Source organism: Heptranchias perlo, chromosome 9, assembly GCF_035084215.1.
Source record: "Heptranchias perlo isolate sHepPer1 chromosome 9, sHepPer1.hap1, whole genome shotgun sequence".
In the NCBI taxonomy this organism is placed as follows: domain Eukaryota; kingdom Metazoa; phylum Chordata; class Chondrichthyes; order Hexanchiformes; family Hexanchidae; genus Heptranchias; species Heptranchias perlo.
In genome coordinates, this window is record NC_090333.1 from 69726745 (window position 1) to 69747035 (window position 20291).

Genomic DNA, 20291 nt, shown 5'->3' on the forward strand with positions numbered 1-20291 from the left:
TAATGAATTTCATCCACTGACTATAATGAATCTCCTCCACTGACCAAAATTAATTTCATCCATTGACCATAATGAATCTCCTCCATTGACTATAATGAATCTCCTCCACTGACTATAATGAATCTCCTCCATTGACTATAATGAATCTCCTCCACTGACTATAATGAATCTCCTCCATTGACTATAATGAATCTCCTCCACTGACTATAATGAACTTCATCCATTGACTATAATGAATCTCCTCCGCTGACTATAATGAATCTCCTCCATTGACGATAATGAATCTCCTCCATTGGCTATAATGAATCTCCTCCACAAACTATAATGAATCTCCTCCATTGACTATAATGAATTTCTTCCATTGACAATAATGAATCTTCTCAACTGACTATAATGAATCTCCTGAACTGACGAAAATGAATCTCCTCCATTGACTATAATGAATCTCCTCCACTGACTATAATGAATCTCCTCCATTGACTATAATGAATTTCCTCACTGACTATAACGAATCACCTCCATTGACTATAATGAATCTCCTCCACTGACTATAATGAATCTCCTCCATTGACTATAATGAATCTCCTCCATTGATTATAATGAATTTCATCCATTGACCAAAATTAATCTCCTCCACTGACTATAATGAATTTCATCCATTGAGTATAATGAGTCTCCTCCATTGACTATAATGAATTTCATCCATTGACTATAATGAATCTCCTCCATTGACCAAAATGAATCTCCTCCACTGACTATAATGAATTTCATGCATTGAGTATAATGAATCTCCTCCATTGATTATAATGAATTTCATCCATTGACTATAATGAATCTCCTCCATTGACTATAATGAATCTCCTCCATTGACCAAAATGAATCTCCTCCACTGACTATAATGAATTTCATCCACTGACTATAATGAATCTCCTCCACTGACTATAATGAATTTCCTCCACTGACTATAACGAATCTCCTCCACTGACTATAATGAATCTCCTCCATTGACTATAATGAATCTCGTCCAATGACGATAATGAATCTCCTCCATTGACTGTAATGAATCTCCTCCACTGACTATAATGAATCTCCTCCATTGACTATAATGAATCTCCTCCACTGACTATAATGATTCTCCTCCACTGACTATAATCAATCTCCTCCATTGACTATAATGAATCTCCTCCATTGACTATAATGAATCTCCTCCATTGACTATAATGAATCTCCTCCATTGACTATAATGAATCTCCTCCATTGACTATAATGAATCACCTCCACTGACTATAATGAATCTCCACCATTGACTATAATGAATCTCCTCCACTGACTATAATGAATCTCCTCCATTGACTATAATGAATCTCCTCCATTGACTATAATGAATCTCCTCCACTGACTATAATGAATCTCCACCATTGACTATAATGAATCTCCACCATTGACTATAATGAATCTCCTCCACTGACTATAATGAATTTCATCCACTGACTATAATGAATCTCCTCCACTGACTATAATGAATTTCCTCCACTGACTATAACGAATCTCCTCCACTGACTATAATGAATCTCCTCCATTGACTATAATGAATCACCTCCACTGACTATAATGAATCTCGTCCACTGACGATAATGAATCTCCTCCATTGACTATAATGAATCTCCTCCACTGACTATAATGAATCTCCTCCATTGACTATAATGAATCTCCTCCACTGAGTATAATGAATCTCCTCCACTGACTATAATCAATCTCCTCCATTGACTATAATGAATCTCCTCCATTGACTATAATGAATCTCCTCCATTGACTATAATGAATCTCCTCCATTGACTATAATGAATCTCCTCCATTGACTATAATGAATCACCTCCACTGACTATAATGAATCTCCACCATTGACTATAATGAATCTCCTCCACTGACTATAATGAATCTCCTCCATTGACTATAATGAATCTCCTCCATTGACTATAATGAATCTCCTCCATTGACTATAATGAATCTCCTCCACTGACTACAATGAATCTCCACCATTGACTATAATGAATCTCCTCCACTGACTATAATGAATCTCCTCCATTGACTACAATGAATTTCATCCACTGACTATAATGAATCTCCTCCATTGAATATAATGAATCTCCTCCACTGACTATAATGAATTTCATCCACTGACTATAATGAATCTCGTCCATTGGCTATAATGAATTTCCTCCATTGACTGTAATGAATCTCCTCCATTGACTATGATGAATTTCCTCCATTGACTATAATGAATCTCCTCCACTGACTATAATGAATTTCATCCATTGACTATAATGAATCTCCTCCACTGACTATAATGAATTTCATCCACTGACTATAATGAATCTCCTCCATTGACTATAATGAATCTCCTCCATTGACTATAATGAATCTCCTCCATTGACTATCATGAATCTCCTCCACTGACTATAATGAATCTCCTCCATTGACTATAATGAATCTCCTCCACTGACTATAATGAATCTCCTCCACTGACTATAATGAATCTCCTCCATTGACTATAATGAATCTCCTCCACTGACTATAATGAATCTCCTCCACTGACCATAATGAATTTCATCCACTGACTATAATGAATCTCCCCCATTGACTAGAATGAATCTCCTCCACTGACTATAATGAATCTCCTCCATTGACTATAATGAATCTCCTCCACTGACTATAATGAATCTCCTCCATTGACTATAATGAATCTCCTCCACTGACTATAATGAATCTCCTCCACTGACTATAATGAATTTCATCCACTGACTATAATGAATCTCCTCCACTGACCAAAATTAATTTCATCCATTGACTATAATGAATCTCCTCCATTGACTATAATGAATCTCCTCCACTGACTATAATGAATCTCCACCATTGACTATAATGAATCTCCACCATTGACTATAATGAATCTCCTCCACTGACTATAATGAATTTCATCCACTGACTATAATGAATCTGCTCCATTGACTATAATGAATCTCCTCCACTGACTATAATGAACTTCATCCATTGACTATAATGAATCTCCTCCATTGACTATAATGAATCACCTCCACTGACTATAATGAATCTCGTCCACTGACGATAATGAATCTCCTCCATTGACTATAATGAATCTCCTCCACTGACTATAATGAATCTCCTCCATTGACTATAATGAATCTCCTCCATTGACTATAATGAATCTCCTCCATTGACTATAATGAATCACCTCCACTGACTATAATGAATCTCCACCATTGACTATAATGAATCTCCTCCACTGACTATAATGAATCTCCTCCATTGACTTTAATGAATCTCCTCCATTGACTATAATGAATCTCCTCCATTGACTATAATGAATCTCCTCCACTGACTATAATGAATCTCCACCATTGACTATAATGAATCTCCTCCACTGACTATAATGAATCTCCTCCATTGACTATAATGAATTTCATCCACTGACAATAATGAATCTCCTCCATTGAATATAATGAATCTCCTCCATTGACTATAATGAATTTCATCCACTGACAATAATGAATCTCCTCCATTGAATATAATGAATCTCCTCCACTGACTATAATGAATTTCATCCACTGACTATAATGAATCTCGTCCATTGGCTATAATGAATTTCATCCACTGACTATAATGAATCTCCTCCATTGACTATAATGAATCTCCTCCATTGACTATCATGAATCTCCTCCACTGACTATAATGAATCTCCTCCACTGACTATAATGAATCTCCTCCACTGACTATAATGAATCTCCTCCACTGACTATAATGAATCTCCTCCATTGACTATAATGAATCTCCTCCACTGACTATAATGAATCTCCTCCACTGACTATAATGAATCTCCTCCATTGACTATAATGAATCTCCTCCACTGACTATAATGAATCTCCTCCACTGACTATAATGAATCTGCTCCATTGACTATAATGAATCTCCTCCACTGACTATAATGAACTTCATCCACTGACTATAATGAATCTCCTCCACTGACCAAAATTAATTTCATCCATTGACTATAATGAATCTCCTCCATTGACTATAATGAATCTCCTCCACTGACTATAATGAATTTCATCCACTGACTATAATGAATCTGCTCCATTGACTATAATGAATCTCCTCCACTGACTATAATGAATCTCCTCCATTGACGATAATGAATCTCCTCCACTGACTATAATGAATCTCCTCCACTGACTTTAATGAATCTCCTCCATTGACTATAATGAATCTCCTCCATTGACTATAATGAATCTCCTCCACTGACTATAATGAACTTCATCCATTGACTATAATGAATCTCCTCCACTGACTATAATGAATCTCCTCCATTGACGATAATGAATCTCCTCCACTGACTATAATGAATCTCCTCCACTGACTTTAATGAATCTCCTCCATTGACTATAATGAATCTCCTCCACTGACTATAATGAATCTCCTCCATTGACTATAATGAATTTCATCCACTGACTATAATGAATCTCCTCCACTGACCAAAATTAATTTCATCCATTGACCATAATGAATCTCCTCCATTGACTATAATGAATCTCCTCCACTGACTATAATGAATCTCCTCCATTGACTATAATGAATCTCCTCCACTGACTATAATGAATCTCCTCCATTGACTATAATGAATCTCCTCCACTGACTATAATGAACTTCATCCATTGACTATAATGAATCTCCTCCACTGACTATAATGAATCTCCTCCATTGACGATAATGAATCTCCTCCATTGGCTATAATGAATCTCCTCCACTGACTATAATGAATCTCCTCCATTGACTATAATGAATTTCTTCCATTGACAATAATGAATCTTCTCCACTGACGAAAATGAATCTCCTCAACTGACGAAAATGAATCTCCTCCATTGACTATAATGAATCTCCTCCACTGACTATAATGAATCTCCTCCATTGACTATAATGAATTTCCTCACTGACTATAACGAATCACCTCCATTGACTATAATGAATCTCCTCCACTGACTATAATGAATCTCCTCCATTGACTATAATGAATCTCCTCCATTGATTATAATGAATTTCATCCATTGACTATAATGAATCTCCTCCATCGACTATAATGAATCTCCTCCATTGACCAAAATTAATCTCCTCCACTGACTATAATGAATTTCATCCATTGAGTATAATGAGTCTCCTCCATTGACTATAATGAATTTCATCCATTGACTATAATGAATCTCCTCCATTGACTATAATGAATCTCCTCCATTGACCAAAATGAATCTCCTCCACTGACTATAATGAATTTCATGCATTGAGTATAATGAATCTCCTCCATTGATTATAATGAATTTCATCCATTGACTATAATGAATCTCCTCCATTGACTATAATGAATCTCCTCCATTGACCAAAATGAATCTCCTCCACTGACTATAATGAATTTCATCCACTGACTATAATGAATCTCCTCCACTGACTATAATGAATTTCCTCCACTGACTATAACGAATCTCCTCCACTGACTATAATGAATCTCCTCCATTGACTATAATGAATCACCTCCACTGACTATAATGAATCTCGTCCACTGACGATAATGAATCTCCTCCATTGACTATAATGAATCTCCTCCACTGACTATAATGAATCTCCTCCATTGACTATAATGAATCTCCTCCACTGACTATAATGAATCTCCTCCACTGACTATAATCAATCTCCTCCATTGACTATAATGAATCTCCTCCATTGACTATAATGAATCTCCTCCATTGACTATAATGAATCTCCTCCATTGACTATAATGAATCTCCTCCATTGACTATAATGAATCACCTCCACTGACGATAATGAATCTCCACCATTGACTATAATGAATCTCCTCCACTGACTATAATGAATCTCCTCCATTGACTATAATGAATCTCCTCCATTGACTATAATGAATCTCCTCCATTGACTATAATGAATCTCCTCCACTGACTATAATGAATCTCCACCATTGACTATAATGAATCTCCACCATTGACTATAATGAATCTCCTCCACTGACTATAATGAATTTCATCCACTGACTATAATGAATCTCCTCCACTGACTATAATGAATTTCCTCCACTGACTATAACGAATCTCCTCCACTGACTATAATGAATCTCCTCCATTGACTATAATGAATCACCTCCACTGACTATAATGAATCTCGTCCACTGACGATAATGAATCTCCTCCATTGACTATAATGAATCTCCTCCACTGACTATAATGAATCTCCTCCATTGACTATAATGAATCTCCTCCACTGACTATAACGAATCTCCTCCACTGACTATAATCAATCTCCTCCATTGACCATAATGAATCTCCTCCATTGACTATAATGAATCACCTCCATTGACTATAATGAATCTCCTCCATTGACTATAATGAATCTCCTCCATTGACTATAATGAATTTCATCCACTGACTATAATGAATCTCCTCCATTGACTATAATGAATCTCCTCCATTGACTATAATGAATCTCCTCCATTGACTATAATGAATCTCCTCCACTGACTAGAATGAATCTCCACCATTGACTATAATGAATCTCCACCATTGACTATAATGAATCTCCTCCACTGACTATAATGAATTTCATCCACTGACTATAATGAATCTGCTCCATTGACTATAATGAATCTCCTCCACTGACTATAATGAACTTCATCCATTGACTATAATGAATCTCCTCCACTGACTATAATGAATCTCCTCCATTGACGATAATGAATCTCCTCCACTGACGATAATGAATCTCCTCCACTAACTGTAATGAATCTCCTCCATTGACTATAATGAATCTCCTCCATTGACTATAATGAATCTCCTCCACTGACTGTAATGAACTTCATCCATTGACTATAATGAATCTCCTCCACTGACTATAATGAATCTCCTCCATTGACGATAATGAATCTCCTCCACTGACTATAATGAATCTCCTCCACTGACTTTAATGAATCTCCTCCATTGACTATAATGAATCTCCTCCACTGACTATAATGAATCTCCTCCATTGACTATAATGAATTTCATCCACTGACTATAATGAATCTCCTCCACTGACTATAATGAATTTCCTCCACTGACTATAACGAATCTCCTCCACTGACTATAATGAATCTCCTCCATTGACTATAACGAATCACCTCCACTGACTATAATGAATCTCGTCCACTGACGATAATGAATCTCCTCCATTGACTATAATGAATCTCCTCCACTGACTATAATGAATCTCCTCCATTGACTATAATGAATCTCCTCCACTGACTATAATGAATCTCCTCCACTGACTATAATCAATCTCCTCCATTGACTATAATGAATCTCCTCCATTGACTATAATGAATCTCCTCCATTGACTATAATGAATCTCCTCCATTGACTATAATGAATCTCCTCCATTGACTATAATGAATCACCTCCACTGACTATAATGAATCTCCACCATTGACTATAATGAATCTCCTCCACTGACTATAATGAATCTCCTCCATTGACTATAATGAATCTCCTCCATTGACTATAATGAATCTCCTCCATTGACTGTAATGAATCTCCTCCACTGACTATAATGAATCTCCACCATTGACTATAATGAATCTCCACCATTGACTATAATGAATCTCCTCCACTGACTATAATGAATTTCATCCACTGACTATAATGAATCTCCTCCACTGACTATAATGAATTTCCTCCACTGACTATAACGAATCTCCTCCACTGACTATAATGAATCTCCTCCATTGACTATAATGAATCACCTCCACTGACTATAATGAATCTCGTCCACTGACGATAATGAATCTCCTCCATTGACTATAATGAATCTCCTCCACTGACTATAATGAATCTCCTCCATTGACTATAATGAATCTCCTCCACTGACTATAACGAATCTCCTCCACTGACTATAATCAATCTCCTCCATTGACCATAATGAATCTCCTCCATTGACTATAATGAATCACCTCCATTGACTATAATGAATCTCCTCCATTGACTATAATGAATTTCATCCACTGACTATAATGAATCTCCTCCATTGACTATAATGAATCTCCTCCATTGACGATAATGAATCTCCTCCATTGACTATAATGAATCTCCTCCACTGACTATAATGAATCTCCACCATTGACTATAATGAATCTCCACCATTGACTATAATGAATCTCCTCCACTGACTATAATGAATTTCATCCACTGACTATAATGAATCTGCTCCATTGACTATAATGAATCTCCTCCACTGACTATAATGAACTTCATCCATTGACTATAATGAATCTCCTCCACTGACTATAATGAATCTCCTCCATTGACGATAATGAATCTCCTCCACTGACTATAATGAATCTCCTCCACTAACTGTAATGAATCTCCTCCATTGACTATAATGAATCTCCTCCATTGACTATAATGAATCTCCTCCACTGACTATAATGAACTTCATCCATTGACTATAATGAATCTCCTCCACTGACTATAATGAATCTCCTCCATTGACGATAATGAATCTCCTCCACTGACTATAATGAATCTCCTCCACTGACTTTAATGAATCTCCTCCATTGACTATAATGAATCTCCTCCACTGACTATAATGAATCTCCTCCATTGACTATAATGAATTTCATCCACTGACTATAATGAATCTCCTCCACTGACTATAATGAATCTCCTCCATTGACTATAATGAATTTCATCCACTGACTATAATGAATCTCCTCCACTGACTATAATGAATCTCCTCCATTGACAATAATGAATTTCATCCACTGATTATAATGAATCTCCTCCATTGACCATAATGAATCTCCTCCATTGACTATAATGAATTTCATCCACTGATTATAATGAATCTCCTTCATTGACCATAATGAATCTCCTCCATTGACTATAATGAACCTCCTCCATTGACTATAATGAATTTCATCCACTGATTACAATGAATCTCCTCCATTGACCATAATGAATCTCCTCCATTGACTATAATGAATCTCCTCCATTGACCACAATGAATCTCCTCCATTGACTATAATGAATCTCCTCCATTGACTATAATGAATCTCCTCCATTGACCACAATGAATCTCCTCCATTGACTATAATGAATCTCCTCCACTGACTATAATGAATCTCCTCCACTGACTATAATGAATCTCCTCCACTGACTATAATGAATTTCATCCATTGACTATAATGAATCTCCTCCACTGACTATAATGAATCTCCTCCATTGACTATAATGAATCTCCTCCACTGACTGTAATGAATCTCCTCCACTGACTATAATGAATCTCCTCCACTGACCATAATGAATCTCCTCCACTGACTATAATTAATTTCATCCATTGACTATAATGAATCTCCTCCACTGACTATAATGAATCTCCTCCACTGACTATAATGAATCTCCTCCACTGACTATAATGAATTTCATCCATTGACTATAATGAATCTCCTCCACTGACTATAATGAATTTCATCCATTGACTATAATGAATCTCCTCCACTGACTATAATTAATCTCCTCCCCTGACTATAATGAATCTCCTCCACTGACTATAATGAATCTCCTCCACTGACTATCATGAATTTCATCCATTGACTATAATGAATCTCCTCCACTGACTATAATGAATCTCCTCCATTGACTATAATGAATCTCCTCCACTGACTATAATGAATTTCATCCATTGACTATAATGAATCTCCTCCACTGACTATAATGAATCTCCTCCATTGACTATAATGAATCTCCTCCACTGACTGTAATGAATCTCCTCCACTGACTATAATGAATCTCCTCCATTGACAATAATGAATTTTATCCACTGACTATAATGAATTTCATCCATTGACTATAATGAATCTCCTCCACTGACTATAATGAATTTCATCCATTGACTATAATGAATCTCCTCCATTGACCACAATGAATCTCCTCCATTGACCATAATGAATCTCCTCCATTGACTATAATGAATTTCATCCACTGATTATAATGAATCTCCTCCATTGACCATAATGAATCTCCTCCATTGACTATAATGAACCTCCTCCATTGACTATAATGTATTTCATCCACTGATTATAATGAATCTCCTCCATTGACCATAATGAATCTCCTCCATTGACTATAATGAATCTCCTCCATTGACCACAATGAATCTCCTCCATTGACTATAATGAATCTCCTCCATTGACTATAATGAATCTCCTCCATTGACCACAATGAATCTCCTCCATTGACTATAATGAATCTCCTCCACTGACTATAATGAATCTCCTCCACTGACTGTAATGAATCTCCTCCACTGACTATAATGAATTTCATCCATTGACTATAATGAATCTCCTCCACTGACTATAATGAATCTCCTCCATTGACTATAATGAATCTCCTCCACTGACTATAATGAATCTCCTCCACTGACTATAATGAATCTCCTCCACTGACTATAATGAATCTCCTCCACTGACTATAATGAATCTCCTCCACTGACTATAATGAATTTCATCCATTGACTATAATGAATCTCCTCCACTGACTATAATGAATCTCCTCCATTGACCACAATGAATCTCCTCCAATGACCATAATGAATCTCCTCCACTGACTATAATGAATCTGCTCCATTGACCACAATGAATCTCCTCCATTGACTATAATGAATCTCCTCCATTGACTATAATGAATTTCATCCATTGACTATAATGAATCTCCTCCACTGACTATAATGAATCTCCTCCATTGACCACAATGAATCTCCTCCAATGACCATAATGAATCTCCTCCACTGACTATAATGAATCTGCTCCATTGACCACAATGAATCTCCTCCATTGACTATAATGAATCTCCTCCATTGACTATAACGAATCTCCTCCACTGACTATCATGAATCTCCTCCACTGACTATAATGAATCTCCTCCACTGACTATAATGAATTTCATCCATTGACTATAATGAATCTCCTCCACTGACTATAATGAATCTCCTCCATTGACTATAATGAATCTCCTCCACTGACTATAATGAATCTCCTCCACTGACTTTAATGCATCTCCTCCACTGAAATAATGAATTTCATCCATTGACTATAATGAATCTCCTCCACTGACTGTAATGAATCTCCTCCACTGACTATAATGAATTCCCTCCACTGACTATAATGAATTTCATCCATTGACTATAATGAATCTCCTCCACTGACTATAATGAATTCCCTCCACTGACTATAATGAATTTCATCCATTGACTATAATGAATCTCCTCCACTGACTATAATGAATTTCATCCATTGATTATAATGTATCTCCTCCACTGACTATAATGAATCTCCTCCATTGACTGTAATGAATTTCATCCATTGATTATAATGTATCTCCTCCACTGACTATAATGAATCTCCTCCATTGACTATAATGAATTTCATCCATTGATTATAATGTATCTCCTCCATTGACTATATTAGAGCTTGTACCAGGATTAAACAAAACGTTCTTTCTTTCCTTTTTTAATTTCCCTCCTCTTCCCTTATTTGGAATTTCCCCATGCCGTGTACTCTGCCTACTTGAGGGGTGTAGGAAACCTGCTCTCAGACCTCTGCCACTTTGTAGTGAACTCCTCGGAGATACACAAGGCCAACTTGGAGTGACTGGCCCTGCATGTTTTCCCTTTCTCCCCACCCTCCTTGCAGTGAAGAGTCTTGCTTCCGCTTTGGCACCTCCTCCTCACAGCATGCCTGAGACCAGGAACCCACCGTGTGGGGAATTGTGGGCGCCATAGTGGAGTTATATAGGTCCACTCCATGTTTTATGATAGGGTCAGCTAGGTGACACAGGAGGTATTCAGGGAGAGTGTGAGCTCAGAGCACATGGATGAGGAAGACAGTATAATAAGCAGCATGAATGAACAGCATGCACAATATACTGGAGCTGTTTATTTTTAAAAAGAAATGTGTCCTGCGATCTTCATTCACTTCAAACATGAACCTAAAACCTGCACACAAGCTGCCAAGTGTCATTCATTAGCAGTGATGATCATTCACTTTGGTTTAAAAATGTGACCAATTTTGAGGTTGGCCACTCTTCGAAAATAAACACAGCTCCATATGTTTAAACAGGTTTGCAACTTGTTTCACCCCTGGTATTTTCCCAATGCATGACAACTGTTGCTACACGATCTTGATGTTCCAATACAATCTGCACAACAAACATCTTTATACAATAGAGGATTCAGAAGAACAGTACTTGTCATGACATTTCACTGTAGTGGAGTTAAGCACTAGCTATTGAATAGAGGTCTTACTGTAGAGGTAATGAGCATCAAAAATTTAGGTGGCCAATATTGTGAATGACATAATACCTATCAGTAAATTCTAGCAAACAAAACATATCCTTATCGTGTTGACATTAAGACCACTCTGTAATTTCCTTTTCCAAATCATTCTTTCCCAGAACTTTCAAGCCCCGATTTTAACTTGGTAGGAGAGGGAGGAGGGGGCGGGCAGGGGGCCGGAGGCCGGGAATCCCCTACACGCGGGGTCTGGCCCATTTTATCTCCCGGGCCTCATTAGCATTTGGTGGGAGTGATGTCAGGGCCAGTGGGTGGGATTGGGAATTTGGGCGTGGCCAGGGACCCATGGGAATCTGTCTCCGGCCCAAAATTAGTGCTTGGTCGGGGCGGGCATTGAAAGGAGATGCCGACGCGAGGAGGGAGAGGCTTGGCCAGGGCTGGGGTTGGCTCAAGGTTCGCGCTGGCCAGGCTGGGTTAAAATCCGGGCTTAAAACTATGGAACTCCCTCCCTGACCCCTCTGCCTCCTTCTTCCAAATCTAGTGTTTTTTGTCAAAAAATTCTGTTCCTTCTGACCCCACAACAATAAGTTTTATACTTACCTCGTGGGGCTTTCTGCTGGGTGCCCTGCAGGTTTCACTGGTTGGAGAGTCTGTGGCTGTTAAAATTGCCTTGGGGTCCTCTCTGAACGACAGGACCCCGACTAGCATATACTAACGAGGCGCCTGTCTGACTCAGACTCAGGCCTGGGGCGGTATCGGAGCAGGAAATACAGCCGCTCGATTTTAACTCCCGTTCCGCCCCAGTTTATGGTGGGAGGTTGGGGGTCGGGGGTCGGGGGTGAGGGTGGAGCAGGAGTTAAATCCCTCCTTTGTGTTGATTTTCAGCCTATAAATAAAAAGGTAGCATTTTGAAACCAGCCGAGTGTTTCTCACGCCTAAATGAGTGACGCTTAGCAGGTCGGCGTCACTGTGTCTGGCATCACGAACCTTAAAGGTACCCTGCCTTCTTTAAAAAAAAGGGAGGAGTTTGACATTCCTGTTCCTTATTTGAAGGGGAGAAGAGGCTGAAAAGTGAAACTTTTGTCACGCTGACGTTGCACGCTCGTGACACAGTGATCTACCTCAGCATGCCACGCTTGTTAATATGAGGTTTGCATCAATTGCTTTTTTGATGACAGCATGCCCCTTTAATTGCTCTTATTCTATTTCAAAGCGAACAGAAATATTTTCTCATGTCAATTGCACAGACACCTCGTTGAACGAGGTTTCTGTGAAAATAATCGGAAGTCGCCTAAAATATGCCTTTGAAGGTTTAAATGAGGGGACGTGCGTTGACTGGGATGGCTCTGCAATGGAGATTACTCACTTGGGCTCATCCAGGGGCCTCCACTCCACATAGTGATAGTCCTGCTGGACATTCTTTAACCATTCCCGCAGTACAGCTGTCGTGTTGTCAATGTTGTGATCAGTGGCGGCCCTGTAGAAAGATACAGATAAATTCACCACTGGTTGAACAAAGCTGAACTGACTTAGAATTTAAAATACAACAAATTTGTCAACACAGTCGCCCAGCATTCATTTTATTTTAAATGCAAAAATAAAATGTTGTTGCTTTTCTGTCAGCGCGAAACAAAAGGTGGACACTTTATAAATGATTTTGATACTGGGCTGTTGTTCAGGGAAGAGAGTCATTTAAAATATCACCATGACTGATACTATCCGCAACCCCATTTTTAAAAACGTTCATTGTCACAAGCTTCATGTGGAACAATGCCTCATGTTGACTGTGATACTGTGGTGCAGAAGGAATTAGTGCAGAGACAGAAGAGAAATATTGACAGTCCCTCACATTTATCCCACGTCAGTTAAAACAAACAAAAAATTCCTAGGTTCAATGCAGGGCTATGGAGAAAGAGCAGGCGAGTGGGACTAATTGGATAGCTCTTCCAAAGAGCTGACACAGCCATGATGGGCCGAATAGTCTCTTTCTGTGCTGTAAGATTCTATGATTTAATCCAATGCCTAGGCTGCTTTTTTTTTCATTCTCGGGATGTGGGCGTTGCTGGCAAGGCCAGTATTTATTGCCCATCCATAGCTGCCCTGGCCGAGTGGCTTGCTAGGCCATTCCAGGGGCCGGTTAAGAGTCAACCATGTTGGTGTGGGACTGGAGTCACCTATAGACCAGACCGGGTAAGGATGGCAGGTTTCCTTCCCTGAAGCACATTAGTGAACCAGTTGGGTTTTTAGGACCATCCGACAGCTTCATGGTCACTTTTACTGATACCAACTTTTTGTTCAGTTAGCTGATCTCGACAAGATGGCAGTAGGGGAGCTACAATTGGCTTCAGCAACGCTACACCAGGGAAAGGAAAGCAGCCAGTGTTCCCACTTCACTATCTGGCGAACCCTATGAGTGAATCCTGTATAAGGAGAGGATCAGGCTCGTCAGTGAGGCCCCAATGGTCACGTTGTTGCCTGCTGATGCTCACTGCCTTGACTGACCCAGAATATTTTAGTGAGCCCCGAAGAAGCACTCCTGCCCCTCGGGGGCCCATGTAAATAATTCAAGGCTTATCTATGGAGGGCCTCTTCTCTACCATCAGCCGTGAAACTGATTGAAGCCTGCACTGCCCTAGCTCCAATCAGTTCCTACATAAAATGGCGATTGGGGTCCGACTTACGTCATAGGGCCCCGATTTCCATATTAAAACGGGCCTGTTGCCTGAAAGAGGCGGGCACTTTGGACGCCCGGCGGAAGGCCCATTTCAAAATGAAGCTGGCCACATTTCTGGTGTTAACGGGGGTGGTAAGGCTCCCGACTCCATTTTGAGGCCGTTACCACCCCATTAACAGCAGTCGAAGCCACTCAAAATCGACACCAACAACTTTAGGACAGCCAGGGAGAAAATTGGTAAAAAATAATTCAAAGAAATTTACAAGTGCCAGTGATATGGTTCTCACTGTTATAGCGCCAGCCAAAAAAAATTATAATATAATATAAAACCCTGTTGTAAATGTTAATATATTAATTGCTGAATCAGGCTCATAATGCAACTGTTACTTTATAATTCACATTTATTGACGTTTCAGCCTCTTTAATATCTGTTAAGAGTTTGAGAATAAGTAGCACTACGCACGAAAATAAATGATGACGTATAAGGTGAGAACGCTCAGCATAATAACTAGTGGAGTCTGTCGTGAGTTCACACTGTAGCTTTCTAAATGTTCATTATGAATTGTACAGATAGAAAGAAAACTGCAAATGCTGGAAGTAAAAGCAGTAATTGGTAGGAATACAAAGCAAGTATCTGGTACTGTACAAAATGTTTTGCTCGTATCAAGGGGTTTGCTTACTTCAACTATCCAGTCCTGACCAAGGGCCTGCATCCTTGTTGATCACCTGCTTTTTCAGATGCTGACAGACCTGCTGTGTATTTCCTGCCGTACTTCATTAGAAATGACACTTTGTGTCAATTTATGCTTTAATTAAAAGACAAGATTGAAATATTTGGCTTATGTCAAATTATCAACAACCTCTCATCAACTGTGTATGAGAACGGTATTTGCAGTATTCATTAGGGAGCTGTTCCTATGTCCTAACAAACATCATCCCTCAACCACTAAAACAGATTTATTGCTTATTTATCTTCATTTTTGTTGTTGGTGGGACCGTGCAAATTGGCTGCTGTGTTTACCTACATAACAACACTTAAAAAGTAATTCATTGGTTGTAGAATACTTTGGATATCTTGAAAGACATTGTACAAATGCAACTTTGGTCTTCTTTATTTAAATGTTTGATTTGAAATAAGCAACGAGCCAATCATGTCTATCTTTAGAAATCAGAAAAAAAAATTAAAATCTGCAATTCTTTCCTCTCGATTTTCTTCACAGGACAGTGCTGGCTTATGCTGAGATACAACCACCTACTACTGTCCTATTAGATCAGCTAACTTAACAAAGACCTACCACTGTCTTATTAGATCAGCTAACTTAACAAAGACCGACTGCAGATCTATTAGATCAGCTAACTTAACAAAGACCAGGGATTGAACCTGCAACCTCCATGGTCTGTATGGTTCAGTACCACACCAGATGCACCAATGCATTTACCCATTCATCCATTATAGAAGCCATTTGACATACAAGTTTAGCATGTCAAATGCAAAAATCTATTATAAATACTAACACCATCATCAGGGATCAGTGCTGGGACCACTGCTTTTTTTGATATATATTAATGACTTGGACTTGTATAGAGCACAATTTCAAAATCTGCAGATGACACAAAACTTGAACGTGTAGTAAACAGTGAGGAGGATAGTAATAGACTTCAATAGGACATAGACAGGCTGGTGGAATGGGCAGACACATGGCAGATGAAATTTAATGCAGAGAAGTGCGAAGTGATACATTTTGACAGGAAGAACGAGGAGAAGCAATATAGACTAAATGGTACAATTCTAAAGGGGGTGCAGGAACAGAGAGACCTGGGGGTATACATGCACATATCTTTGAAGGTGGCAGGACAGATTGAGAAAGCGGTTAAAAAAGCATATGGGATCCAGGGCTTTATAAAAAGAGGCATAGAGTACAAAAGCAAGGAAGTTATGTTGAACCTTTATAAAACACTGGTTCAGCCACAACTGGAGTATTGTGTCCAATTCTGGGCACCGCACTTTAGGAAGGATATGAAGGCCATAGAAAGGGTACAGAAAAGATTTACTAGAATGGTTGCAGGGATGAGAGACTTCAGGATAGACTGGAGAAGCTGGGATTGTTCTCCTTAGAGCAGAGAAGGTTGAGAGGAGATTTGATAGAAGTGCTTAAAATCATGAAGGGATTAGATAAAGTAAATAAAGAGAAACTGTTCCCATTGGCGGAATGGTCGAGAACCAGAGGACAGAGATTTAAGGTGATTGGCAAAAGAACCAAAGGCAATGTGAGGAAAAACTTTTTTATGCAGCGAGTAGTTCTGGAATGATCTGGAATGCGCTGCTTGAAAGGGTGGTGGAAGCTGATTCAATCGCGGCTTTCAAAAAGGAATTGGATAAATACCTGAAGAGAAATAATTTGCAGGGCTACGGGGAAAGAGCGGGTGAACTGGATTGCTCTTACAAAGAGCCGGCACAGGCTCGATGGGCCGAATGGCCTCCTTCTGTGCTGTAACGATTCTGTGATTCTATGAATCTAAACTTGCAGTTACTGATTTTTTTTCCCTGCAAAAAGATTTTGGGTTCCATTTTGTATTTCAGATCAGTCAAAAGGCTGTTTCCGAATGAGTGGGATGTCAGTGCAGCGGACAGGAATTACAGACATTACTCCAAGAACAAACGACTCCCTCCCCCGGTAAAGTTACATATCACTTCATCCCTTCAACTTGCTGAGCTTTGAAGAATCTTTATAGAAGTAAACAGAGTTGAAGAACAGAACTTGTCTTTCGGCCCCACTCTGCGGTCCACAGACCAGCCTGAGAAATGATTCACAACTGCACACTTACCTAAAACCACAACACTTTCCTGTGAAAGAGGAAGTAGAATCTTTGAGGGTAGTTTAGAATGTCGTGACTGTGTGTTTTGTAGCAACTTCTCAGAGCCGCTATTAATTGGCCATTATCGTGAAGAATTTCTGGCTTGCAGGCCAGAAATTCCTGACGTAAACAAATTGGCCACTCAGCACCACTTTGACGCGAGACAGCGTCTTGTGAATCCACGTCAAACTTTTCACTGTCAGCATTTTAGAGGCTTCAGTATGAAGACTGAACAGTACCAACATATCTGATCTTGTGTGGAGCTGGAGATGAACAGCTTGAGACCCTTGAGTTCACACCTTGACACCTAAGAATTTCTGTAACTCTGAAATTGTTATGATTAAAATAATCACGTGTAGCTTCATTTAAAACCGGCTTCTCATTAGAGCTTATCTCTTGTCACTAACAAGGTTTCACATATTGTGCTGATAATACTGGGACCTAATCTCCTGGGAATTCTGGGTACGGTTGCACAGTGGTTATGTTACTGGACTAATAATCCAGAAGCCTGGACTAATAATCCGGAATCATGAGTTCAAATCCCGCCACGGCAGCTGGGGCATTTAAATTCAATTAATTAAATAAAATCTGGAATAAAAAAGCTAGTATCAGTAATGGTGGTTATGAAACTACCAGATTGTTGTAAAAACCCATCTGGTTCACTAATGTCCTTCAGTGAAGGAAACCTGCCGTCCTTACCCGGTCAGGTCTATATGTGACTCCAGACCCACAGCAATGTGGTTGATTCTTAAACGCCCTCTGAAATGGCCTAGCAAGCCAATCAGTTGTACAATCTCACTGCAAAAATTCATAATAAGATTAACTCCCGACCTAACAGCAGTGTGGGAGAACCTTCACCACACGGACTGCAGCAGTTCACCACCACCTTCTCAAGGGCAATTAGGAATGGGCAATAAATGCCGGCCTTGCCAGTGACGCCCACATCCCATGAATGAATTTTTAAAAAGTCTCCCATTCCTCCTACAATCTACAGGATGATAAAACCCAAACTCAGCCTCATCCAACTGCTACTTCTTGAGATAGCTCATCTTCCCTCCTACTCTTTACAGCCTCGGCAGGGTCTTGCACAGTGGGCCTTGGCTCTTAAGTGAGCTTTCGCAATAATAATAATAATTGCAGGATTAGCCACAAGATGTGTGCTGATCCCAAAACACCAAAGATTAAATTATAGGCATTACCATCCATACTTTCATATCACAGTCTCAGTGAGATTAAAGCAATGCTAATTATGGTTCAAGGTAGCACTGAAGTTACATTGAGATTAAAGTCTGTAAAGAGGCTGTTGGGTCCAATGTACCATCACGTTGCGATAATGGTGCCACAAATTTCACAGCAGAATATAATCGGGGGATTATTTGGTAGTTCTAGAACACAATTAGAAGAGAATTAAGAGTGCAGCACATTGAAAAGATTGTATCCAACTGCTGTACTCACATTCTATTATCGAACGACAGGGATGTCCAAACTATGGCCCCCTAAACCATGGGAGTTTGGCCCTTTAAGCTTAGGTGGATTCAGGGTTGTCTACCCGAAACGCTAACTCTGTTTCTCTCTCCACAGATGCTGCCTGACCTGCTGAGTGTTTCCAGCCTTTCTCCGTATTTGTGTTCAAAAGAAAATTGAAATTTTGAACGCAGCATCAGTGCTTCTTTTAAAATTTGAATGGTTACAAAAATAATTATGATTATTGTTAAACGGATTTGTTTAAACAGATTAAATCTGAGGCGTTGATTTGGAAAGGCTGCAGAGCCCAACCATGTGAGAAAACTGAATTAACACATGTTGATGTTGAACTGCTTTTACTGATGCTGACTCAGCTCTGTCAGTCAGACTAATTAGTTCCTTTAATACCATCAACAATGTCATCAATACTCACACTTGGGGTAATTTTGACATTAGACGATAGTGTAAAATTGGCGACATCGGCTCGACCACCCATTAAACGTCTCTCCTGATTGTCGTTTCCATTGACTTCAAAGAGGAGAGCTTGCTTTTTGTGATATATATTAATGATTTGGACTTGAATGTGGGGAGCTTGATCAAGAAGTTTGCAGATGATACAAAAATTGGCCGTGTGGTTGATAGTGAGGAGGAAAGCTGTAAACTGCAGAAGATATCAATGGACTGGTCAAGTGGGCAGAAAAGTGGCAAATGGAATTCAATCCAGAGAATTGTGAGGTAATGCATTTAGGGAGGGCAAACAAGGCAAGGGAATACACAATAAATGGGAGGATACTGAGAGGTGTAGAGGAACAAAGGGACCTTGAAGTGCATGTCCACAGATCCCTTAAGGTAGTAGGACAGGTAAAAAGGCTTTTGGGATCATTTCCTTTATTAGCCGAGG

General features: G+C 39.1%; 1 protein-coding gene across 1 annotated transcript in view; it reads right to left on the reverse strand.

The window, feature by feature from the left end:
* The window catches only part of LOC137325527 (procollagen galactosyltransferase 2-like), a 262241-nt gene that overhangs the window by 86094 nt on the left and 155856 nt on the right, over positions 1–20291 (reverse strand). Inside the window, exon 2 of the mRNA XM_067990730.1 lies at positions 13763–13873. Within this exon, the coding sequence (XP_067846831.1) occupies positions 13763–13873 (111 nt within the window). The remainder of the gene's footprint in view (positions 1–13762; positions 13874–20291) is intronic.